General features: G+C 39.4%; 1 protein-coding gene across 2 annotated transcripts in view; it reads left to right on the top strand.

Moving 5' to 3' along the window:
• The first annotated feature begins 17,770 nt into the window (after positions 1-17,770).
• Positions 17,771-26,908, top strand: part of SCD5 (stearoyl-CoA desaturase 5) — a 65,004-nt gene continuing 55,866 nt past the window's right edge. The window contains exon 1 of one of the 2 annotated variants that reach the window (XM_036762398.1): positions 17,771-18,728. In XM_036762398.1, coding sequence (XP_036618293.1) covers positions 18,488-18,728 — 241 coding nt within the window. In that variant the 5' untranslated portion in view covers positions 17,771-18,487. The remainder of the gene's footprint in view (positions 18,729-26,908) is intronic. The other variant, XM_036762399.1, reaches the window with a different exon arrangement.

The following is a 26,908-nucleotide window of genomic DNA, read 5'->3' as shown; positions in this document are numbered from 1 at the left end:
CCTGGAATACCCTCCCCTCCTCACCTCTGCCCCTTCCTTTCTAGCTCAACACAAATGCTCCTGCCACTGCAAATCCTGTCTGATTCTCAGGCCAGCTGCTCGTGTCCTATCCTCAGAAAGTACCTTGCATCTATTTTGTGTTTATTTTCTTGTCTCCAATAGACCATAAGCTCTTTGAGGGTAGGAACTGTTTTTATTTTCCTGTCCCCAGCACCTAGCATCATGCTTTCATCTTTGTTGATTAATACTATTCAAATTCCAAAGATAACCTTGGCAGCTTCTTATGGTGTTCAGGAAATTGACTGCCTCCTCCCAGAAAATTTTAAGTGTTTCAGACTTGGTTTTAAGAATGCCCAAATGGCTCAGTCTAAGAAAAGAGCTCATGTCCTCTCACAGCTTTCTATAGCTGAGAAGTTGAATTAATAATTGATTTTTCTTCCTCACTCGTCTTATTGCAGGCTGACTCCCTGAAGCAGCGGTTTCTTTCATCTGCAATCTATAGCATTTCCCCAATTTTCCATGTGCTTTTTATTGTTGCCGTTCAGTTGTTTTGGGCATGCTAGACTCTTTGTGACCCCATTTGAGGTTCTCTTGGCAAAGATACTGGAGTAGTTTGCCATTTCCTTCTCCAGGTTATTTTACAGATGAAGAAACTGAGGCAAACACGGTCAAGTGACTTGCCCAGGGTCACAAAGCTAGTAAGTGTCTGAGGTCAGATTTGAACTCAGGAGGATGAGTCTTCCTGACTTATTACCAAGCTGCTTTATCAATTACTGCAAGGACTAGGCTATTGCTAGGCCCTAACTGACAAAAGTGATTCCATGTTTGTCCACTGATTGACCCATTTATGTACCTCGAAGTTCCTATGTACCCAACAACTGGCTTGGTCAGCTACATTTAGGCAAGTAATGCAAAGTCAGCAAATTATCAATGTTTGCAAACTTCAATAATCCACATATGTAAGCTTAGCAACTTTCCCAACCATAATTCTTGTGGTCGATGAGGCAATGGGAGGGTAGGTTACTTTCCAGATCCCCCCTAACATTTCCCTCCTACCCAGACCCTCTGAATCTTCCCAGCAGCAACAAACAGATACAAGGGAAAAGACCCAGATACCTGAGCTCTCCAGGGGAATACGTGCCCCAATGTATGCCCAAGCCACAATTGATTTGTGTACCCATGACACCAAAGGCTGGGGAAACCACACGCGTACATGCCTTTGAGTAATAAACAGCCTGATTCATAGTCCCTTTGGGAGCTTATGTTCCTTCTTGGTGCCTCACCCAAAATCTCACAATTATTAACAAAGATTACACAGGAGCATTGATCAAGGGCTATCAAGGGGACTGTGAATGATTGAAAAAAAAGTTGGTCCAACCAGGTAGCAAAGCAAGGGATAGGCACTGTGGTTTTTTCCACTTGGTATCCACGCAACATTTTATCTAGAGGACTCAGACCCTCTATGGGAGATTAGTGGAAAAGCAAGGACAAAATCTGCACAGGACACTACGAAAAGGCATGGACAGGTTGGATTCTGTATCACTGAGGAGGGCGTTGATGAGATCCCTGATGAGATCACAGTTCCGCTGAAGTAGTACTTTGTGTAGCAATAATAATAATAATAATTATAACAAATTACACTACTAGATGGATTTTTATGGTGTTCTAAGGCTTACAAAGCATTTTACATGTACCATTTCACTTGATTCTCATGGCTGTTATCTCCATTTTTCAGATGAAGAAACTGAGGCTAAGGGGCTAAATGACATGTCCAGGATGACCATGGTTAAGGAAGTATCTGAGACTGGACTTGAACTCAGGTCTTCCTGACTGTACAGAACTCTCTCTATTGGAGATGGAGTACATGTCGCACACCTATGTGTACTACTATTTCCCAAGTATATATTGGCCACTTGTGATTAATAAATATATATTCGTTTAAAAGCATTAACTGAATTCACTGTAGCTCTGGATCATTTTGTATTTTCTCAATGGATGCTAAAATTGCAATTTACTCTCATGTGGGTGACTACATTTTTTTAATTAGAAAAAGGCCCTCATATTTAAATAATCTAGATAAACACATCACGGAATAATGCTGCTCCTTCTTGCTTAGAATCTCTCCTCCATAAATTTCTCCAAGCATAAGCCCTCGTCTCAGCTAGATAAACTTAGTATCCTTCTCAGTCTCTAGAATGAGTGCCTAGTTTTTGTTGAATTTTATCGACTTGTATGTCCATTTTAATAATTCTGAAGAATGGCATCCTAGTATTTACTCTTCCTTATAGCAACCGATCAGCAAACATTTTTGGAGATTACTGGGGAGACTATATCTATCTATCTATCTATCTCTCTATCTGTATAGATAAGTATTTATGTCTATATAGGTATATATGTGTATATATGTGTCTATATAAGTATATATGTATACACATATATATACACCTATGTATATATATATATATATACATACAACTATGTGTATACACGCACACACACACATACATGCATACAAAACAAATATAAGGTAATTTCAGACATGGGGCAGGAACTACTACTGGGGAAATCATGAATGACCTCATCTAGGAGAGACTGTTTGAGCTTCATTTTTTTTAAGATTAATTTATTTATTCTTAGTTTTCAACATTCATTTCCACTTGAGCTGCATTTTGAAGGAAACTAGCCTTTGATTCTAGGAGACAGAGGTGAGAAGGTTGTGCGTTCCAGGTATTGGGGACAGCTTGAGCAAAGGCTTGGAGGCGGGAGATGGAGTTTGGGGAGTGAGGAATAGTTTGGCTACATTGTAGAGAGCATGTAGGTAATGTATAATACATCTAAAGAAGGTAAATTTGTCTGCATGTTATGATTGTGCAAATAAAAGTTCACTCCAAATTACCAGTATATTTCTTGAATATTGTGTTTGTGATACTGAAATATTTGTTTTAGTTCAAAGTAAAAATTTATATTTTACTTTAAAAAAAGTTGGTGAAGGCTTTTAAGTACCAAAGAGAGGACTTTGCATTGGATCCTAGAGGCATGATGTGTTTTTCTGAAGTTCATTGGAGATCTTAAGCCTGAAGAGCAAAATTTCCAGCTGGCATTTTGGCACAAATCAAGAAGAGGTCATAGAATAGAAGAAAAAATAAAGAAACAAATGTTTAGGTGTCAGATCCTTCTTTCTTCCAAACAGCCAAGAGACCTGCCCTCATTACAAGGTTTGATCTTGGGGAGTCTACCAATGCATTAATGATATTTAAAAATCCTTCCTGCCCCACAATTGAGATGCTATAACTGATTTAGGTCAGAGTGTGTTACCTGATCTCAATTTTGTATCTTGTGTTATAGATGCCTCTTGCCATTTTATTTTTGTGGGCGGTTGAAGGAATCCCATGAGTCCTCACAGGGGGAAACAAAATTGTTGGCCACCAGGAAGTTACTATTTCTTCATGTATGTTTATGGGGCCCGGGGTCCCGTTTCCCACCACTGTGAAAAGGATGCGAATACTGAGTTTGGAATCATTGGAATTTGAATCCCAGGTCTGCCATCTATTTCCTAGATTGTCTTGGGCAAATCTCTGGGCCTTAGTTTTCTCATCTATAAAACGATCTGGGGGTTGGTCTAAATGGGTTAGGCCTCATTTTCTCCAATTGCAAAACAATCTAAGAGATTAGATTAGGTGATCTTTAAAGTTCTTTCCAGGGTCAGATCTGTCTCCCTATAATTCCCACAGAAGGACTTCCCAATGGCCATGGAAGCAGTGGCCATTGCTCGCCATTGCTGCCGTGACGTGAGACCAGTGCTCGTCAGATCCACAGTCACTATAGACCCAGATGACGGAGAAGAAGTGGAGGCAGACCTGCAGTGGTAAGAACTGATAACTATTAAAAACCTCATTGGCTGATGAGATGGAGGAAAAGACAGCTGCCCTTCAGTATGACCCCTAAAGGCAATTCCAGACACAGCCCTTTCTTTTGATCCTCTTCTCTAGGTTACTGCACCAACCTTCTAATGGTCTCCCTGCCTCAAGCCTCCAGTCCATTCTTCATCCTGTTGCCAGAGATTTTTCCAATGAGGTATTTTATGTTTTCTTCTATTTTTTCATTCTTTTGGTTTTTGTTTTTTGACTGATTCTTGATGTCTCATAGAGTCATTAGCTTCTACTTGTCCAATTCTAATTTTTAAAGAATTGTTTTCTTCAGTTAGCTTTTATACCTCCTTTCCAATTTGGCCATCTGTACTTTTTAAGGAGTTGTTTTCTTCAGTGTACTTTTTTCCATTTTGTCAACAAAGAGATTTTTGTTTTGAGGACAGATCTGACCACATCCTTTCCTTATTTTATCAGCACCAGAGACTCCCTATTGCTTCTGGGAAAAAAATACAGTAAGCAAACCAATTCTTCTGTTTAGCTTTTAAAGATCAATATAACCTAAACCAGACATCTTTTCCAGCCTTGTTAGACATTACTCCTCCTTCTGCACTTTGTGATCGACCCAAACCAGACCTCACATTCAACATTCCATTCCCATGCCCTGGCACTGACTGCCTCCCATGCTTGGAATGCACTCACTCTTTACTTCAGCCTCATAGAGTCTGTTTCTTCCTTTAAACTGTAGCACAAGCACCATTTTCTACATGATGCCTTTCCTTCTCCCCTCCGATTGTTAATTCCCCCACCCCCTTGAATTTAACTACTTTGTACATGTTGGGGGTGGTGCAGTGGAAAGAGTACCAGGCCTGGAGCCAGGAAGACTCATCTTTGTGAGCTCAAATCTGGCTTTAGACACTTACTAGCTGTGTGACCCTGGGCAAGTCACGCAACCCTGTTTGCCTCAGTTTCCTCATTTGCAAAAATGATCTGGAGAAGGAAATGCAAATCATTCTAGTATCTTTGTCAAGAAAACCCTAAATGGGGTGAAGAAGAGTTGGACACTACCGAAAACAACAACATATTTATATTGATTCACTTTGTATTTCTGCCACATATATTTTTATATGGACTTGCCTCCTCCATTAGAACGTGAACTCTTTGAGAAGAAAAATTGCTTCACTCTTTACACCTGAATCCCCAGTGCCCGGCACATAGTGGGCATTTTATCTATCTATCTATCTATCTACCTATTTATATCTATCTATCCATCTACATATCTATCTCTATCTATATATATGAAAATTTTTATATTTTCTTTTTTCAAATTACATATAATATCACTTAAAAATTCCGAGTTCCAAATTCTCTTCATTCCTCCCTCCCTCCTTGAGAATGCAAGTGATTTGATATAGATTATGCATGTGCATTCATGCAAAACATATTTCTATATTGGCCATGTTGTGAAAGAAAATACCACTCCCCTGCAAAAAAAATTAAGAAAAATAAAGAAAATTTTTAAAAGTATGCTTCAATCTGTATTCAGACTCCATCAGTTCTTTCTTTGGAGGTGGACGGCACCTTTTCATTATGAGTCCTTGAGAATTGTCTTGGATCATTGTGTTGCTGAGAATAGCTAAGTCATTCAAAGTTGATCATTGCACAATATTGAAAAAATATTTTTAATGGACTCATTTCCACAAGCTACAGATGTGGAGATTTCAAGAGAACTTGGTTGGTGAAAGAGGGCTCCATTTTGAAACTTTAAATTTCTTTTTCTCACATTTTTGCTATATTCAATAAATGTTGTAGCCACCCTGAGCTGACTACAGTGTCCTGTGAACGTGGAGCTTCTTTAATAGAGAAGATTCCAAAGGCAGTGTGGGAGCAGAGACATAGATTCCTATACTTAACAGTCTTTTGAGCTATATTTCACATCATCTCCTACTTTAAATGTCTAATCCAACCAGCATGCATTTTTAACTGCTTAGTTCTGAATTTCATGCCTACATGGGACAGCCTTGGAGGAGGCTATTAGAAGCATGTACTTGAACTTGGTTAAGACCACTCAACCAGTGACAGGTAGAGTACCACGTGGTGGAAAAGCCATGTATTATGCTCTCACAGGATGAAAGAACGCCATGCATTCTACTCTCTTAGGCTTAATGAACACAGCATAGCTGATTTGGACTGAGAGTTCCTGTAAAGTGCCCTGAATGTCACAGAGTCTCCCTGGACTTGTTTCATTTACTTATTTGTATTCTTTTACAAATGCTTTTTTTTTTGCTTGTAATCACAGCAACTTCCAAATATTTTCCCTCCACCATCCTGTAATCATCTAACCCTCTCCTGTGACAAATACTTTATTTTTTAAAATTATTTTTAATTCATTAAATATTTCCTAATTGCATGTACATTTCTAAAAAATTAAAAAAATGCTAAGTTCCAAATTTTCTTCCTCCCTCCTGCCCCACCACCCTCCTTGAGAAGGCAAGCAATTTTATATTGGTTATACATGTGAAGAAGGCATGTAAAACATATTTCCATATTAGCCATGTTATAAAGGAAAACACAATAAAAATAACAAGATAAAAATAGAGTACAAAAATGTGCTTCAATCTGCATTCAGAGTTCATCAGTTCTCTCTCTCTGGAGGTGCCTTTTTCTGAGGGACAGCATTTTTCATCATGAGAACTTTGGAAATGTGTGACAGAGATTTTAAAAGAAAAAGAAAATAAACAGTTCAGCGAATCTACCAGAAAACATCTGTTGATTGTGTCTGACAGTATATATGATTCCACATCCATAGCCTTCTAGTTATGCAGTCAAAGGATGGAGTAAGGTGCATTTGCTCAATTCTTCTCCAGGGCCAAACTTTGTCATTATAATTATACGGCATTCACTTCCTTTCCATATGTGTGTATATATGCACATGTATGTATATATGCACACATATACATACACGTATATTTGTATAGGCATGTATATACACATACATATAATATATACACTCACACATACACACATATATTTGTAAGTGTGTATATATATACATACTTATATGTACATGTGTGTTATATATACACACACACTTATATCTAGTTTTTCTGGCTCTGTTTACTTTACTCTGTGTTAGTGCATACAGGTTTTCCCAAATTCTTCATATCCATCATTTTTTATGGCACAATTACATTAATTTTTAATTATATTATTACATAATTACATTAATACGCTGCAATTTGTTTTAAAATACATATTAAAATCTTATGGTTTTATATCATCTATATTTCCTGAGGTAACTATCTCTACCCCACCCCCTATCTTAGAGAGCCATCCCTTATAACAAAGAATAAAAAGGAGGGGAAAACTAGTTCAGCAAAACAAACCATCATATTGAAAAATGTGTTGTGTATGCAGTGTTCCACACCCATAGTTCCCCCTCTGTGCAAAAAAGTACCTTCTCATATTTCTTCTTTGAGCCCAAGCTTGATCACTGTAATTTCAAAGAGTTTTCATTGTTGATTATTCCCGTTTACACTGTTATAGCTATGATCTATATTGTTTTTTGGCTTTGCTAACTTCACTTTTCATCTGTTGATAAAGTCTTCCCAGGTGCCTGCTCTGTATAGATCACATTCATAATTTCTTAAAGCACGGTAATATTCCGTTATATAAATGTATCACAACCTCCTGCTTTCCCTCCTGGCAGGAGCTGAAGTGTCTCTTAGAGAAAGGAGGGAGAGGAGAGGCTAGAGATGTCCATTCTGCCACCCTTTGAGCCACATAATAGCTCCATGTTACATGTTGGGTGTCTTACTCCGTATAAATTTTAAAACGTTATTCTGAGAAGAACTCCACCAAATTGTCAAAAGAGTCCATCACCCCACAAAAAGATTAGGAACCACTGTTCTGGTGTATTTGAAATCCAAAGTAGTTTTAGTGGGTAATTTCTTGGCTATTTAGCTGTAGTCTTTTTTTTTTTTTTTGGTGAGGATTAAAAAAAATGCACCAGAATTTATCAATAATTTTGGTCTATAGTTTTTCAATTGGCTGCCCCATATTTCTATCTGGATGTTCCACAGGCATTTCAAATTCTACATATCCAAAATAACACCTATTACCTTTGCCCCTAAACTCACTATTCTTTGAAACTTCTATCAAAGGCACCGCTACTTTCCTAATCTGCCTTTACCCACACACCCCATGAAAAAGCGAGGAAAGATATGATGATTTACTTAGAGAGTCCTAGAGAATCAAGTAAAAAACTACTTGAAATAATAACCAAGTTTAGCAAAGTTGCAGGATATAAAATAAACCCACATAAATCCTCGGCATTTCTATATAATACTAACAAAGCTCAACAGCAAAAGCTAGAAAGAGAAATTCCATTCAAAGTTACTGTAGAAACTATAAATATGAACATAATTATGAAACACTCTTCAAGTGAATAAAGTCAGATCTAAATAAATGGAAAAATATCAGTTGCTCATGGTTAGGCCAAGCTAATATAATAAAAATGACAATTTTACCTAAATTAATTTATTTATTCAGTGCCATACCAATCGAACTATCAAAAAATTATTTTACAGAGCTCTATAAAATAATAACAAAATTCATCTGGAAGAACAAGAGGTCTAGAATATCTAGGGAATTAATGAAAAGAAATGCTAGGGAAGGTGGCCTAGCCATGCCAGATATTAAACTGTACTATAAAGCAGCAGTCATCAAAACTACCTGGTACTGGCTAAGAAACAGAGTGGTGGATCAGTGGAATAGGTTAGGTACACAAGTTGCAGTAGTCAATGACTATAGCAATCTAATCTTTGATAAACCCAAAGAATTCAGCTTCTGGGCTGAGAACTCACTATTTCACAAAAACTGCTGGTAATATTGGAAAATGGTATGGCAGAAACTGGGCATAGACCACAATCTTACACCATATACCAAAATGAAGTCAAAATGGGTTCATGATTTAGGAATAAAGGCTGATACTATAAGCAGTCTGGGGAAGCAAGGAATAGTTTACCTATCAGATTTATGGAAAAGCAAAGAATTCATGACACAACAAGAGATAGAGACATTACAAAATGCAAAATTGATAATTTTGATGATGTTAAATTGAAATGTTTTTGTATAAAAAAAAGCCAATGCAACAAAGATTAGGAGGGAAGCAGAAAATTGGGAGAAAATCTTTACAACTGATGAAGGTCTCATCCTCTAAAATATACAGGGAACTGAGTCAAATTTACAGGAACACTAGTCATTCCCCAATTGAGAAATGGTCAAAGGATATGAACAGGCAGTTTTCAGAGGAAGAAATTAAAGGTATCTACAGGCGTATGAAAAAAATACTTGAAATCACTACTGATTAGAGAAATGCAAATCAAAACAACTCTCAGGTATCACATCTCTCCTTGGCTAAAATGACAAAACAGGAAAATGATAAATGCTGGAGAGGATGTGGGAAAACTGGAACATTGTTACATTGCTGGTGGAGTTGTGAACTGATCTGGCCATTCTGAAGAGGAATTTGGAACTATGCCCAAAGGGCTATAAAAATGTTCATACCCTTTGACCCAGCAATACCACTTCCAGGGTTGTATCCCAAAGAGATCACACAAGTGGGAAAAGGACCCATATGTGCAAAGATATTTATAGTGGCTCTTTTTGTGGTGGCAAAGATTTGGAAATCAAGGGGTTGCCCATCGGTTGGGGAATGGCTGAACAAGTTGTGGTATATGAATGTAATGGAATGCTATTGTGCTATAAGAAATGGGGAAAATATGGACTTCATAATAACCTGGAAAAACCTACATGGGATAATGCTGAGTGAGAGGAGCAGAACCAAGAGAACATTACACACAACCACAGATATATGGATTCTGTGATGACTAGCCCTGATAGAATTCACTCTTCTCAGCAATGCAAGGTGCAAAGACAACTCCAAAGGACTCATTGTGGAGAGAGCTATTTACAGAGAAAGAACTGTGGAGTCTGAATGCAGATTGAGGCACACTGTATCCTCTCCCTTTTTTCCCTTTTTTTTCTCTTTTGTTTTTGTTTGTTTTTCATTTTTTTTGTTTCTTTTCTTCTTTATCATGATTCATTCCATTGGTCGTAATTCTTCTTTATAACTTGACTATTGTGTAAATAAGTTTAATGTGAAGTTATATGTACGAGATATATTGAATTCCATGCCGTCTTGGGAGGGAGGTGGGGTGGGGAAGAAAATGTGGAACTCAAAATTATGTGGAACTGAGTGTTGTAAACTAAAAATAAAAGAAATCTTAATTATAAAAAAACCCCTAAATTCCCCATAATGCAAAAAAAAGGAAAAAAGAAAAAAACGAGAAAAACAAAACTTGCTACAAACATCTATAGAAAAGCAGAACAATTAGCCATGTCCAATAAACAAGCAAACAAATAACCTTAATCTGAATCCATCACCTCTCTCTCCATCTGGAAGAGGATAGCAAGTTTTATCATGAGTCCCCTGGAATTGTGGTTGGTCATTGTTCTGATCAGAGTTCTTCCGTCTTTCAAAGGCCATTGTCTTTACAATGTTGTTATATAAATTGTTCTTCTGGTTCTTCTCTCTTCCCTTTGCGTGAGCATATGCAAGTCTTCCCAGGTTTCTCTGAAGCCTTCCTCTTTATTATTTCTTACAGCGCAAGAGTATTCCATCACAGTCAATGAATAACTTGTTCAGCCATTCCCCAGTTGATGGGCATCCCCTCCATTTCCAGTTCTTTGCTACCTCAAAAAGTTGCTATAAATATTTTTTTGTACACATGATCCCTTTTTCCTTTCTTTGATCTCTTTGGGGTATAGATCCAGCAGCTGTATTGCACACAAATATATAAATATATTGCACGTGAAGTTGTGTATTGGTTCAACCATTCTTGAGAGCAATTTAGAATTAGACAAATAAAGTGACCAAAAATGTCCATAACTTCTGACCCAGAGATTCCATTGTTAAGCAAATACCCCAAAGAGGTCAGTGAAAAACAGAAAGGTCTCCATATACACAAGCATATTTCTATCCATGCTTTTTGTGGTAGCAAAAAACTGGAAACAGAGTGGATACCCATTGACTGGGAGCATGGCTAAACAAAATGTGGTTCATGCTTGGAACAGAATGGGCTGCAAGAAAAGATGATTTTAGGGGATTAAAGAGAAACATTTTCCAAAGTTTACATGAACTGACACAAAGAGAAGTCAGCAAAGTCTGTAAACCCAAAGGCAACAACGTAAGTGGGAAGAGCCTCAGCAACAGGAGAATTGAAGCGATGTTGAAAGTATTAAGAACAAGCTTGGCCCCAAAGAAGAGATGTGAGACTCGCAGCAACAACAACCGATAATCGCTAGCATTTATACAGCACTTACTGTATGCTGCTTATTATAAAATGAAATTAAAATAAATTATTCTCTCATTTGATCCTCATAAACAACCCTGGGAGGTAGGTGCTGCTATTATCCTCATTTTACAGTTAAGGAAACTGAGGCAAACAAAGGTTAAGTGACTTACACAGGGTCACACGGCTAATAAGTATCTGAGGAAGCCACACCCTCCACTCCTTTGCAAAAATTGGGGTTGAGAGTGAGTAGAGTACCGGACCTGGAGTCAGGAGGACCTGAGTTCAAATCTGGCCTCAGACACTTGACACATGTACTAGTTGTGTGACCTTGGGAAGTCACTTAACTCCAATTGCCCTGCCTTCCCCCCTCCAAAAAAAAGATTGGGGGTGGGAAATCTAACAGGCATGCCATATTGCACATATATGAATACATACATGTTATATAATATTTATTATATATATAAACCATATATATAAAATATATTTCAATGTTGATCAGTTTTAGTTTTTTAAATTCTTTGTTATAAGAGATGGCTCTCTGGGAAGGGGACAGTAGAGAGAGAGGAGAAAATCGAGGTACTGCAAAAGCAAAAATGTCAATAAATTTCATTTTAAAAATATTCTTTAAAAATAAGTCATCTAAAACTCTCTATTTCCCTGAACACCATCTCTTTGCAATCATCCTGATCTAGTGTCTTCATCAGCATCTTCATGGTCTCCTCCAATAGGGGTGTCTGAGCCCCTCCCACAACAGAGGATGCCTTTCATGACACTTGGCCCAGACTTGGTTTGTAGCCCTTGCCCTCAGATGTAAAAATTCCTAGTTATGACTCTGTTCAAAGGGCTTTGATTTCTTCACCTATAAAATGAAAGGATTGGACTGGATGGTGTCTATGATCCCTTCCAGCTTTAACAGTATGTGATTCAGTAACTAAATGAATGAGAGAGAAGGAGAAAGGCCTATTCTAATGACCTCTGAATTTCTTATCTGCAGATGTGCTTCTCAGAATACCCAGAAACCCTCCTCCCTAAATGATAATGTGCTATGCCTTGGTTCCTACTCTAGAGAATAAATAAAGGGGCACATTTCTCTTACTGGATTGTTTTAAACCCCCATTCACAAATTGTTCTTTGCTTAAAGGTGGAAGCAAACTAACCCTCTTCTGCTTGAAAACTGAGGGGTCTTTAATTTTCTTTTTTTCTCTTTTTTTTGGAAGAGGCTTAATTTTCAACTGGCTTGACACTATCTTGAAACCAATTTTCCTTCAATAATGGAGGCTGCCTTTCTAAGAGTTAGCACCGTTCCTTTGCAATCATCCTAATCCAAGGGACACTGTCACCCTGGGGGCAAAAGGTTTTGTATTGGATGTAATGTGCAGTGGGTGCAATTCTTCACACTCTCCCCCTTAACAGGGTGGCAAACTATTGTCAGAATGGATTTCTTCTCCTTTCTAAAGAAAATTGCCTAAAATGATTAGCTTTGATTGGGCAGACCTTGTGATTTTGTTCAGCCTCTGTCTCCTTTAGAGACAATCTCAGACCTGCTAGAAAATTGGTTTCTTCACTGTCTGAAGCACTCCCCAGATGTCACTTAATTATTTTTCTCACCCTCAAAGAGGATAGGTCTTCTTCCTTAATCTAAGACTGCCAAAAGTATTCTCTAGTGACACCAAGCACATGTCTACTTGTAGTCTATTTCAACATAAGCTGGGGTTTTGACAGAGAATGGAGAGGTTCTCCTACAGTCAGGTAATAGGCATTTATTAAGAGCCTGTCAGGGGATAGAGCACTGGGTTTGGAATCAGGAAGACTCATGGCCTCAGATACTTACTAGCTGAGTGACATTGGGCAAGTCACTTAACCCTATTTGCCTCAGTTTCCTCATCTGTAAGATAAGCTGGAAAAGGAAATGTCACACCACTCCAGTATCTTTGCCCAGAAAATCCCAAACGGGGTCACAGAGAATCTGTTAGGGAGAGTCAGATACAACCAAAATGACTCAACAACAACATCTGGGCTGATGGAAATCTCCCATCAAAGGTTCTTAATCTCCCCAGTTGAAGGTTCCATCCATCATCAGGAAGCAGGGGTCCTTAATCCTTTTATATCAGTATAAGGACAGACTGTGGAAGGTCACGTAGGAAGAACAGTAAGAAGACCAGTCTGGCTAAACTGTGGAGTTTGGGAAGGGTGGTAATGTATAACAACGTTGGAAAAGTACTTCAGGGACGCGTTATGAAGGGCTTTAAAACAAAGCTTATAGGAAAAATCGGGACCTTAATTCATTGTTGGTGGATCTGTGAGCATCATTTTGGAGGGAGATTTGGAATTGTGCACAAAGAGTTATTAAACTGCCTATACCCTTTGACCCAACAATACCAGTACTAGGTCTATTTCTCGAGAGGATTAGGGAAAATGGAAAAGAACCTACATGTTCTAAAATATTTATAGCAGCTCTCTCAGTTTCCTTAGCTGTAAAATGAGGATAATAGCAGCACCTACCTCCCAGGGTTGTTTATGAGGATCAAATGAGAGAATAATTTATTTTAATTTCATTTTATAATAAGCAGCATACAGTAAGTGCTGTATAAATGCTAGCGATTATCGGTTGTTGTTGCTGCGAGTCTCACATCTCTTCTTTGGGGCCAAGCTTGTTCTTAATACTTTCAACATCGCTTCAATTCTCCTGTTGCTGAGGCTCTTCCCACTTACATTGTTACCTTTGAGTTTACAGACTTTGCTGACTTCTCTTTGTGTCAGTTCATGTAAACTTTGGAAAATGTTTCTCTTTAATCCCCTAAAATCATCTTTTCTTGCAGCCCATTCTATTCCAAGCATGAACCACATTTTGTTTAGCCATGCTCCCAGTCAATGGGTATCCACTCTGTTTCCAGTTTTTTGCTACCACAAAAAGCATGGATAGAAATATGCTTGTGTATATGGAGACCTTTCTGTTTTTCACTGACCTCTTTGGGGTATTTGCTTAACAATGGAATCTCTGGGTCAGAAGTTATGGACATTTTTGTAGTGGCAAAGAACTGGAAATTGTAAGGATGCACTTTAATTGGGGAATGGCTAAACAAATTGTGGTATATGTTCACGATGGAATATTGATGAGCTCAATGATTTTAAAAAAGCATGGAGAGACCTCCACCAAAAAATGAAGAGCAAAATGAGCAGAACCAAGAAAATATTGTATACAGTAACAGCAGTGTTGTTTTAAGAATAACTTTGAGCAACCAAATCATTCTGATTACTGTAAGTACCCAAATTAATCTCAAAGATCCTATGAAGGAAGATGCTATTTGAATACATAAAGGAATATTGTTGTGGTGTAGGAAATGATGAATGAGTAGATGTAGAAAAACACAGAAAGACTTGGACTTACGAAGGAAAATGCTGCTATGCACTTCAAGAGAAACAGATAATAGGAGGAAACAAGCATAGTACAGTCTTACATATATGTGTATAAATGTATATGTATGTATATATATGTATGCATGTTTATAGATATCCATGTTTATATCTGTCTGTCTATCTGTCTATCTATCTATCTATCTATCTATCCATCTATCTACCCATCTATCTCCATGCTTAATTGTAGCCTTCTTTAGGGTGGGGGGAGGGGGAAAATAAAGTAAAAAGTGCACAGCAGAGAACAAAAGAAAACCAACAAGGAAACAAAGAAAAGCTGGGCAGCTTTGAAAACAGTGTGTAGTAATTATATAGGTTTCCTTGAAATGGAAATGTATTGTTTTATATTGAATCCTCTCTTATGGTCTGCTATGTACATGGCAATTTTTTTTCTTTTCTCATATTTCTTTAAGTGTAAAAAAATTAGAACCACCCCCCCCTAGCTTATCATGCCCCTCTTTCTGAGGTCATATAAAAATGATTCTAAAGTTTGAATAATAATAATTAACATTTATATTGGTTTAAAATTTCCGAAGTATTTTCCTTTACAACACCCTCATGAAGTAGGTAGTACAAGAATTCTCCCTTTTTGACAGATGAAGAAACTGAGTCTCAGAGGTTGATTTCTCAGTATCAGCATCAGGAATTCATCCAGGTCTCTTGACTGAAAGTTTTGTGCTCTTTCCATTCCATCTTACTGAGAAAGAAAGATGGCGAAGTTAATAAAGCTCTGACCCTGAAGTTAGGAAGATCTGGATTCAGATCTGTATACAAACACTTTTACTAGTTCTGTCACCCTGAACAAACCTCCATCTGCCTCAGTTTTCTCACCTGAAAATAGAGACGATAATAGCACCTACTTCTCAGGGTTTCTGTGAGGATCAAATAAGACAATAATTGTTAGCCTTTGATCCAGCAAGATCAATGCTAGATCAACATCCCAAAAAGATCAAAGAAAAAGGAAAAGGACCTATTTGTATAAAACATTTATAACTTTTTTATGGTGGCAAAGAATTGGAAATGGAGGGGGGATGTCCATCAGTTGGGGAAAGACTGAACAAATTATGGTATAAGATTGTGATGGAATACTATTATACTATAAGAAATGATGAGCAGGATGCTTCCAGAAAAACCTGGAAAAGCTTATATGAACTGATGCAAAGTGAAGTGAGCAGAGCCAGGAAAACATTGTACACAGCAAAGCAACACTATATGATGATCACCTGAATGATTTAGCTATTCTCAGCAATACAATTATCTAAGACAATTTCAAAAGACTTATGATGAAAAATGCTATCCACCTCCAGAGAGAGAACTGATGGAGTCTGAATGCAGATCAAAGCGTACTATTTTTCACTTTCTGTATTTTTGTGTATTTTTTCCTTTGAGTCTGTGTCTTCCTTCCCAATATAACTAATAAGGAAATTTTGCATCATTGCACACGTATAACCTTTCTCAAATTGTTTACCGTCTCAGGGAGGGGGGAGGTAAGGGAAGGAGGGAAAATTGTAATTGGGAAAAAATAAAATATTATTTAAAAATAAACAAAAACAAGATAATAATTATAAAAGCACCTAACACAGTGCCTGGCACATAGTAAGTACTATAATCACCTCTCCTTTCTTTCCGTAGTATGATGATACCTTTTATTTTATTTTTAAAATTTTCGTAGGTTTTTTTTTTACATAACCTTCATTTCTAAAAATATCCCTTTTATGCCTCTACCAATCTCTTATAACAAAAAATTTTAAAAGAGGGGGAAAAACTATTTAACACTATCAACTTAGGCTGATGTTCCATCCAGGTAAACCCACCCTCCTCTACTTTTGCAAAGAGGCAAATTTTCCCATCTTTGGTCATTATAATTACATAGTGTTCAACTTCCCTTTCTTGGTCTTTCTATTTACATTGTAGTTATTGTGCATGTTGTTTTCTCACTCTGCATGTGAGTCATTTAAATCTTCCCATGCTTCTCTGAATCCTTCATGTTCACTGTTTCTTAGGATGCCATAATATTCTATTACATGTATGTGTCAGAAGTCATTTAGCCATTTCCCAGAGATGGGCACATTCTTTGTTTCTAGTTCTTTGCTACCACAAACAAGTACTGCAGCGAATATAGTGGTGTGTATGAGGCTTTTCATTTTGTCTTTGACCCCACTGGGGTATGTTCCCATCAATCACACAATGTTTTAGGGAAAAGACCTATAATGATATCCTGGCATAATGGACCAAGCACAAGATTGGAGCTTACAGAACCCAGGTTCAGATGTCTGTTCTCAATTACCTATGGATCATGGCACAGGTATCCTTGAGCCAGCTTGTATAGTGTCTCTAGAGCTGATTGTTAAAATTTTGGTGTGAGCATTTATACTTGGGAAATTGTCAAGTGCTATAAATCATGTCTTGATTTATTGTTTTGTTGATTGTCTAGATTTAACAAAGTGATAGAGAAATTATTAACAATGCAGATTAAACTCAGAAGTGTGACCTGTACACATTCTCTCCACCCCACCCTGCCCCACCCCAGAGAGTATGTGGTAAAACACTTACAGCACATCCCTGATCCTTGGATATCTCACTTCTTGATGGGCTTTAGTTTCCTTGTCTTTAAAATGAAGGGGTTCAGAGGATCACAGGAACATAGATCTAGAAAATATTGAGAACAATCCCTTCATTTTAGAGATACAAACTATACAGTACACAGTTACCATACTCAGTTACAAGAAAATGAGTTCCAGGGGCAGTAATAAGAGTCAGTGGTGAAGTTTGAACCTAGGTCCTCTGTCCCTGAGGGCAGCTAGGTGGAGCAGCGGATAGAGTGCATAATCTGGAGTAGGATCTTTGTGAGCTCAAATCTGGCCTCAGACACTTACTAGCTGTGTGACCCTGGTCAAACCTTGTTTACCTCAGTTTCTTCATTTGTAAAATGAGGGGGTTGAATTAGGCAGCTGCTAGGGTCCCTTCTAGGTGTCTAGATATATAATCCTCTGATGGGCATATACCATTTAAAGCATGTGATAAGCTGCTCAACCAACCCACCAACCAGTCAATGACAGGCTTTAGACACATACACACACACACACACACACACAGAGACAGAGAGAGACAGAGACAGAGAGACAGACAGACAGACAGACAGACACACACACACACACACACACACACACACACACAGCGTGCAAGAGAGGACACTACATTGTTTCCTGTCCTCCATCTTCTTGACCCCAAGCCATTCTCCTGTCCCTAATGGCCTTAGGCGTTGAAGGCAACTGAAGATGTGATGGGAGTTTCACAGGGACACAGATTAAGCTTGGGCCTCTCCCTTTCAGGGAGCTGTGCACACTGATGAGACCAAACTGCTTTCTCTTTAAGAGCATCACGTGTCATCCTGATTGGCCGCAGCTATGTAGGTCTTTCTTTTTAGTGTGTGCTCCCTGCCTCCCTCTCCTCTATCCCTCTCTCTCCTCCCTACTCTCTCTTTTTTCCCTTCCTACAACTCCCTCCCTCTCCGATCTCCACCTGCCTCCCCCTCCCTTCCCCTCTCTCTCCTCCCTGTTTCTCTGTCACTGTGCGGATTTCAGCTTTGACCCAGCAGCAGCAGCAGCAGCAAAGATGGGAGACTAGCAACAGATGCTGAGCTCTAAGAGCTGTATTCGTAGGAAATCTTCCTCCCTCCTTCCCTCCCTCCCCATCTAAAGACAATCCAAAAGAAAAAGACAAATCTTGGCATCCCGAAAAGAGAGGAGATGGCTGTTGCTATTTGAACCAGAAATCGAAAGCCCAACCAAGAGGCCAGAGGGAGTCATTGGAGCTGCTGCTGCTACTGGTTTATCTGCCCCTCCGACCATGCTGGGGCTGGGGTCTGGCTGCGGGCTGGGTCCAGAGAAGGCTGTCTTTCTCAAGAAGAGTGCAGAAAGCCCGATAGAACGGGCAGCCCAGGAAGGAATCCAGGAGGGGGACAGTGGAAAGGGGCCAGCCCGACAGGGTATAGTCTGGAGGAATGTCATCCTAATGACCCTGCTTCACTTCGGGGCCCTGTATTCCCTCACCCTCATTCCTAAGGCCCAGCTGCTCACTTTGCTCTGGGGTAAGTTCCAGCTCTTTGGCGTCTCTGTATACTGAGATGTGTACTTGACCTCCCTCTCAATGGCATAGAAGTTCCTAGAGGGCAGGGACTGGTTTTGTGTGTGTGTGTGTGTGTGTGTGTGTGTGTGTGTGTGTGTTCTTTGTAATCCAGTGCTTAGCATAGTATCTATCTAATAGTAAATACTAATAGCAAGTAATAAATGTTTGCCAATTAAGAGACTGATCTCTTTCCTTTTCATTCAGTACCTCCTAACCTTAGGGGTTGAGAGACAGCTTCTTAATGTGAATAATATTTCATTATTTTTCTTTTTGATGTTCAAAGACTGGGGATTGCTGACCCTCCATTTGTGTCTCCCCGCCCCCCTCAACCCAGTTCAATGAAGAGAAATTTTCCTACATAGTTCTCCGGTGGCACCCTTAATCGCCTTGAATTGCAGCTTGTCTCTTGGGACGAGGCAGTTATTTCATGCCAGGTAATTCTAAATTCTCCGTCTGTCTGACTAACCCTGTTTCCCAGTTTCCTGGCAGACTGGGATGAGTCTCTGGGGTCCCATGATATTGCACATTTTGAAATCAGCGATGAAGGAATTGAGGTGTTCTTATGGTTCAATGCAGGATTTCTAGGGCTTTTCTGGGGGAGTATTGTTTGTGTCTCTCTTTTCTTGGGGGTGGGTACCTCTGGACCCTGAGTTCCACTCTCATTCTCTTGCTTTTGGTGTATAAGTATTCTAGCCTCCTTCTGACAGCAAAGATATCCACACTGTGTACTTAATGAGGAGGAGGGCTGTAGTATGTGTATGTTTGGAGGAGATGGAGGGAGGAGGACTTCATTTAGGAAAAAATTGAGCCTTGTCTCTCATATGTGCATTGGCATCATCCTTCTTCCTCCTGACCTCCTTGCCTGTCTTCCTCTACTATTTTTCATTCTCTCCTTTCCTACACCACCACCCCCCAATTTCTGTCTTCCCATTTGCTATTTGCTTGCAATTCTAACCCCTGAAGTTTTTTTTCTGTGAAAACCCAGCCCCACATAAAACTCATTCAAAGCCCCAGAATACAATGCATTCATTATGCACATGCTCCCCACTCTCGGACCCAGAGGAGGGCAGTTCCCTGGATAGGCACCTGTGGCTCAGTCTTCCCCACCCACCGCCCAACAATGGAGCTGGGTGTCAGAGGTAGGAGATGCTAAGGCTCCAGAACCCTCTTGGGATTTTTGTTCCGGCCTTATTTCAACCTCTGACCTCTACCTTGGAGTCCCACATCAACCTGAGGAAGCCTATTTTAGCCTCTGCTGTTGATAAGCTTTTCCTATAATAGTCAAGACAAAAGCGATAGTTACTGATCCTTTTTTCAGCTGGGGAATTAAACTAGGTAACCCAAGCTCGGGTTTTTTTTTTGTTCTTCCCTTTTTGTGATCTATAAAGGATTGAGGGATCAGCCTTCTCTATGAACAACCCTCCAATCCCCACCCACCAAAAAAAAAAAAAGGAAAGGAGAGGAAATTTTTTTTTCCTAAATAGTATCTTAAATGTCTTGAATTATAGCTTAGTAGTGGCTGATTGGCAAATTCTACAATTTTATGTGGAATGGGGTGGGGAGAGACGAGGGTAATGGCATTCCTTCCTGCTTCTAAAAGAAGTATTTTTTTCTTATTCTCTTTTTTAAAATTAAATTTTATTTTTTCATTGAAGAGAAATCCATTCTCTCTCTCTCTCTCTCTCTCTCTCTCTCTCTCTCTCTCTCTCTCTCTCTCTCTCTCTCTCTCTTTCCCTCCCCCCTCATTCGTAAACAAGGAAAACACAATTTAAAAATATACATGTTGAGAACACTGGTGATTTGTAGAGAAGGGCTTGTATTTGATTTGAGTGTGAATGGGAAAGATAGAGGAGTTTTGTTGTTTTTAGGGATCAGTGGCAGCCAGGACACCTTGCCTTGGGGTTCATGCAAGCCTTCCTCATTCTTTCCTTAACAGTCTCTTCTCTAAAATTGCTGTAAATGTGTCCTGGTAACCTCTGTCTCTCCATCCCCTTTTTTCTGCTTGTTTCCATCTTTTTCTCTCCCCATTGCTCTGTATGTGTCTGTCTGTGTGTCTGTCTACCTCTCTTCTCACTTCTAAATGACAAGCTGTAGAAAATACAGAATGTTCTCAGGCCACTGAAATTCTTTCAGGCTAAAAACAAACCAAGGATCTCCTTATCAGACTTCCTTTAAGCTAAGCTGCAGAATACGGTCCTTTTAGACAGCTTACTTGTGAATTGTACATCAGAGCATATCTATCTCTAGGGCTTTATTCTTTTGGCAACAATGCTAGAGAATAAAGCAGATAGAAGTGAACACAACATTATCTTACATTAATATAAGTCTTCTCATCCTATGGACCATGCTATTCAAATCCACATACCAAGTCCCACTGAAAAGCTCTTTCCTGGCACAAACTTGGGGTCCTAAGTAGGGCAAGTCTTGTAGAGCTGGCTTGTGCTTAGGTGGGGAAGTATTTGTTCTGAAAGACCTATTCTGGAAGACCCTTCTCTTCTGTTGGGGAAATGCCCCAGGGAATTAATTGCACCTTCCTCTATAGGGAGCATTATTTTCCATTTGAGGTTTGATTGGTTTGGTTCCCCATTGCTTCACAGAACTCCTGAGTAGCACATGAGGTGTGGCAATTGGATGGCATGTGGGTCAAAGGGTGTCCTGTGTGAGCCATCATTCCCTGGATCTAGCTGTCCAGAAAGTCTGCTGAGGCCAGCTCCTTCTCTAACCTTGCAAAATCACCAAATCATAGAATTTCAAAATTGGAAAGACTCTGAAGAATCCAATCTAATCACATCCACAGATGAAGTCCTGCCACCATGCCCCTTACAAGTGGTCTTCCAGTTTTGGCTTGAAGTTTTCCAGATATGGGAAAAGCACTACCAACCCAAGACAGCCTGTTACTTTTTTTGCATAGCTTTAATTGTTAGGAAGCTTTTCCTTGCCATCAAGCCTCAGTCTGTCTTTTTGGGCTCTCCACCCGTTGCTCCTACTAGCTCTACTCTCTGGGGCCAAACTCACCGAGCCTGATCCTTCTTCCGCAAGACAGCTTTGCAGGTATTGGAACCCATCTCTTCTATGCCTTTTCTTCTCTAGGTTAGACATCCTCAGTTCCTTCAAATAGGCCTTTAATGGCATGAACTAGGGGCCCTCCGCTACCATGTTACCCTTCTCTGGACACTTGCTTCCTTATCAATGTCCTTTCTAAAATGTGGTGCCTAGAATTAAAAACCTCAAACCAGGCACAGAATAGATTGGTTTAGGAGGTCATGGGAACACAGGATCATAGATTTACAGCTGGAATGGACTTTAAAGGTCTAATGCTTTCCATTTTATAGATGGGGATACTGAGATCACACAGGTAGTGAATAGGAGAGCTAGGATTTGAATCCAGATCCACTGACTCCAAATCCAACAATATTTCATTACTGCCAATACTGCCTAGGGTACTGCCTAAAGGGTCAGTTCAGATGTTCTCAGGAGAAGCGTCACCTCCTTTCGTGGGAAGGTAGAAAGAATGGCAGAGAAATTTCATCCTTAAAGGATCATCTGAGCATCTTTGTTACTCTGTCTAACCTGCTTCTCATAATGGATAAGCTGGTGGTAGCCTTCTTTGGTCCTCCTCCACCCTCCCCTTTTCCGCTCTTCTCCTTCTCTTCTCTCCTCATCCCTATTCTCTGGTTTAAAGGGAAACACTATTCAAATTAAGTGGTAACACTTTCTAAATACCCTTTTAAGGATAATTGCAAGTCCATAGAGCCTCTAAATGCTCTTTGGAATGTAGGAGAGATTTGGGCAGCTGGAGAGCAGCAATCCACAACAGACAAGCAGTTAGCAGAGAAGCGCTTGCGTGGTGCAGATGTTCCTCAATTGGATTAAAGCCTGTAGTCCAGAGCTGGGAATTCTTCTGAGCCTTCAGGATATGGTTTTCCTCCCTTAGGTGTTTCGTCAGGTCCCTGGAAGTGTGTGCTCATCCTCTTCCCCATTTATTTAGTGCATTGGTGGGAGAGAGTGATCCAGGTTTATGCATGAATTCTGACATATTTTATTACTGATGCATTCGCTTCGATGTATGAGTATCTTTGAAATTATTATTTCTTTTGCCTTATTGTTAGGTAAATAGTTGTTTTTAAGTTTGAGAAGTGTCATTATTGTGAGTAGCTATTTCTGTGTAAATAGAACACCCTACTTCTGGGCACAGTGGATACAGACAAACCATGCACATCACACTATATTTTCATTTCCCTTCCTTTCCTTTCCATTTCCTTTCCCTTCTTCCATTAAAAAAAATCAAGCCACTAGACACAGTAACGGATGTCTCCAAGTATATAATGGCTTCATGAAACCTTATCTCTCTTCTTTTTCTCCACTTCCCCAATCCCTCCAGGCACTGGCTCCATAATTTCTCTTCCTGGAAACCTAGCAAAACTAAACTATGCCTATTTCAAATGCCTAGTGACTAGCCCTCACTCTAGGTCTTTCTTTAGGGGGAATCCATTGGACACGTCCCGTCCGTAGGACTGTTGATTCTTTTGCATACAGGCAAGGTCCATCCTGCCGCATTGGCCTGGTCCATCCTGTCAGATTAATCTTATGAATCTGGTAATGTTCAAAGTCCATTAATAGCTCCTGCTGCCTGTTGAATTAAATCCAAATTGCTATGCCTGCCATTTTAAGGCACTCCAAAATCTGTTTTGCACCTCTATCTATAAAGTTGTCTTTCATTATTCTCTGTCAAGAGAGCAAACTAGATTACTTACTGTTCCATGGACATCTTCCATGATTTCCTGTTTGGGGGCTTTTGCCCCATTCCATATGCCTGAAATTTGTCCCCACCCACTCTTACCTCCAATTCCTAAGATCTAGTTGAAATACCCATTGAAATCCTACCTATTTGTAAGGGGGTGTGGAATATTTTTCCCAGGGTATGTGTATTCCCATAAGTCTGCCTAGATGTGGCTTCTCCACCCATCCATCCATCTCAAAGACAGCCTTTGATTCTTGCTAGGAGGATGGTGGGACCAGCGGCTGGCTACCCTGCTTTTCTCAGAGGAAGGGTACTGGGCTAGAATTACATCACTTTTTCCACTTAAAAATTTATAGTCAAGGGAAATAACTTTTAGGTTCAAGCTGGGCTCTGGATTCCTATCCCTTAATGGAGGAGTGCCTGAAGAAGCTGTATATTGAAGATTTGACTCCTTTCCCACCAAATGCCAGTTCTGCAAAGAATATACTTAGGAAATAGCAAGTAAAACCATCTTTCCAAGCTGATAACAACACAGAGATCAGAGGAGGTGTGCAGATGCGAATATATAGCATACAAGACAATAAATGAGCTCTCCCATTGGGAGCCAGGTATCTCAGCTCAACCAATAAAGACTCAAGGAAGATCTCACTCAAGGGAGAATTCCCTGAAGTCTCTAGAATAGCAAATCAGGGATAGGGACATCATGGAGGTGCTAGCCCCTTTACATGTTGGCTTCCTTCCAGAATCTTTCTCTCCCTTCAGAAACCTGAAGAGAGTCTAAAACCACCTGTCTTCTTTATTGAAAGTGGAAGCCAGAAGACTCCTAGGCTCTCACTAATCACACACTTTATGTCAGTGTGTAGTGTTGAGTACTCAGTCTCTACCAATGAGGAGAGTCCCATACAAACAGGCTTTGATGGATGGGTTTTACATCATTCATGGCTTAGTTCAAATATCACTTCCTTCCTTAGAAGCTTTGTAGCCTTTTGCTTGTACCTCTCATATGCTCACCTTGTTTTGAGTTACTCAGGGATGTGTTGGAGGCAGCTCAAACAAGCTCATGGGAGCCAATTGTTAAATTCTCAGGGTGAATGAACATTTACACCCCAGAAATCAGCAAATGTTCCAAATTTGGGCTTGGTGTTTTGTTGATGTCTAGACTTAAGAAAATGATGGAGAAATGTTAATGATTTAGATTAAAATTTAAAATGTGTAGCATGTGTATTTTTTTCCCAGAGGGTCAGCTGTTAAATATTTATCAGCACAATGTTGGTTATCATTATCTTTTTACAGGTCACCTCCTTTAATGGAAAGCAAGTGCCTGACTTAATTATTTCTGTACATTCCTCGTCACGGTGCATTTCACACAGTATACTTAATAACGGGTATTGATTGAAAAAATGTGGTTTCATTGCTCTTCCTACTTGACAATGACTGTTTTGGGTAATGGAAGGTTCTCACCTGAGTCTCAGAAAGGTTCAAACAATTATTTGACAAGCACCTATTACATGGCAGTAGTATGCTTGGAACCAGGGGATACTGACAAAAAGAAACAAGGAGTTTACATTTTATCAGGGGAAACAATAAGTATACAGATGAGTCTATCTATGAAATATGCACACAAAATAAATAAAATACACAAAATATACACAGAATAATCTGGTGGGGAAAGGCCTGGGGGAGACAGGACCAGAAAAGGTATTATGTAGAAAGTAATGCTTGAGAGAATCCAAGTGATGGAGGTTAGACTGGAGCGCATCCCAGGCATGAGGGACACAAGCCTTTGACGATGGTCCTCTCTAGAGTCTCTTTGGAAAGAAGTGATACCACCAATAATTCTTAAGTCCTATGGAACTTTTTCGGGGACAGCTAAGTGGTGCTGGGGTGTATAGAGCACTGGGCTTAGAATCAGGAAGACTTGTGTTCCTGAGTTCAAATCTGGCTTCAGACATTTACTAGCTGTGTGACCCTGGGGCAAGTCACTTCATCCGGTTTGCCTCAGTTCCCTCATCTGTAAAATGAGCTGGAGAAGGAAATGGCAAACCATTCCAGTATAACTGCCAAGAAAACCCCCAAAAAGATCACGAAGAATCAGACATGACTGAAATGACCCAACAACATAGAACTTTTTATAAAGTATTTTCTTCACTATAACCCATGAGACAAGTATTGCAAAATTTCTTATCATTTCAATTTTACAGTTGAGGAAACCAAGGTTTAAAGAAGCAATTGTGGCATAGCTAAGGTTTCCAACCCATAGAACCTTGTCCTCCTATTCTAAATTCTTATCCACTCTCTCTTCCTCTTGTTTCTCTCTAAAGACTCAATCGATTCTGAGCATTTTTTTGAGTATCATCAGAATCTGGAGAGCTACATGCTCTTCACTTCATTTTTTACATTCTCAATTTTGTTTCCTCCACACAAAAGATGAACCACTTGAAGACTGAAATGAACTTCCTTCTTAAAGTCTTCCCATTCTGTGCCCATTATTATATGCCTCTATGAAATAGAATCTCTCCTCCATTTCCCCTTTTACTTCCTTCCCCTTTCATCTTCTATGCATCCAATTCCATAGTAGGAACAGTTCTCATCTTGGTTTTCTCACTGAGCAAAGCAGATAAAAAAATGTGATTGGTCAAAGTCTATGCTCTCTTTCATTTCAGAGATGGGCGGTCACTTCTAAAACCCCTCCCTTTTTCTTCCCACGATGGTGTATCAGAGCATCTCACTCCACTGGCACATGGGCCCCCTCAGACAAGCTATTCCAGGTTCTATGTATTCTATGGGTCTCCTTCCACTCCTAGTTCATAAGCCCCCACTAAAGTATTTACTTTTACTAGTCAGAGCACATAATGAAAAGACATTTGATGATATAGCAAAATAGCACTTGTATATTTCCCCCCATAATCACCCCAAAATACACACACCATCAGTGACAAGACTGAACACAAATAAGGAGCATCTGGTGAGCACATGTTACCAGGGCACATGCATAGAAAGGCAAATTTTGCTTCATATGTAATAGTGTAATTAAATGTCATTTGGTGATGTCATCAAAACCTACATGAAAGAAAGTTTACATTCTAATAGAAGAAGACAGCACAAACAGGGGACTTGTGGCCAGGGAGGAATGTTTTGGACATCTAAATCGGAATGAATTTATTTACCAATGATGACAGTGATGATTTGATTACTGTTCTGCGAGCTAGAATTGGGGGGGGCAATGTAAGAAAGTTTCCATTCTAATAGAAGAATAAGAATAATAGAAGGTAGTGCCTATCTTGCTTGCTTTTATTTGTAACATCAGTGCTTAGCACAGCATATAGTAAGTATTACTTAGTATACATACAGTAAGTATTAAATAAATGATTTTTCATTAGCTAATTTATCCATCCATCCAT

This window comes from Trichosurus vulpecula, chromosome 6 (assembly GCF_011100635.1).
Source record: "Trichosurus vulpecula isolate mTriVul1 chromosome 6, mTriVul1.pri, whole genome shotgun sequence".
NCBI classification, from domain to species: domain Eukaryota; kingdom Metazoa; phylum Chordata; class Mammalia; order Diprotodontia; family Phalangeridae; genus Trichosurus; species Trichosurus vulpecula.
Note: the sequence above shows the minus strand (reverse complement) of the source record. Positions and strands in the feature narration are given on the sequence as shown.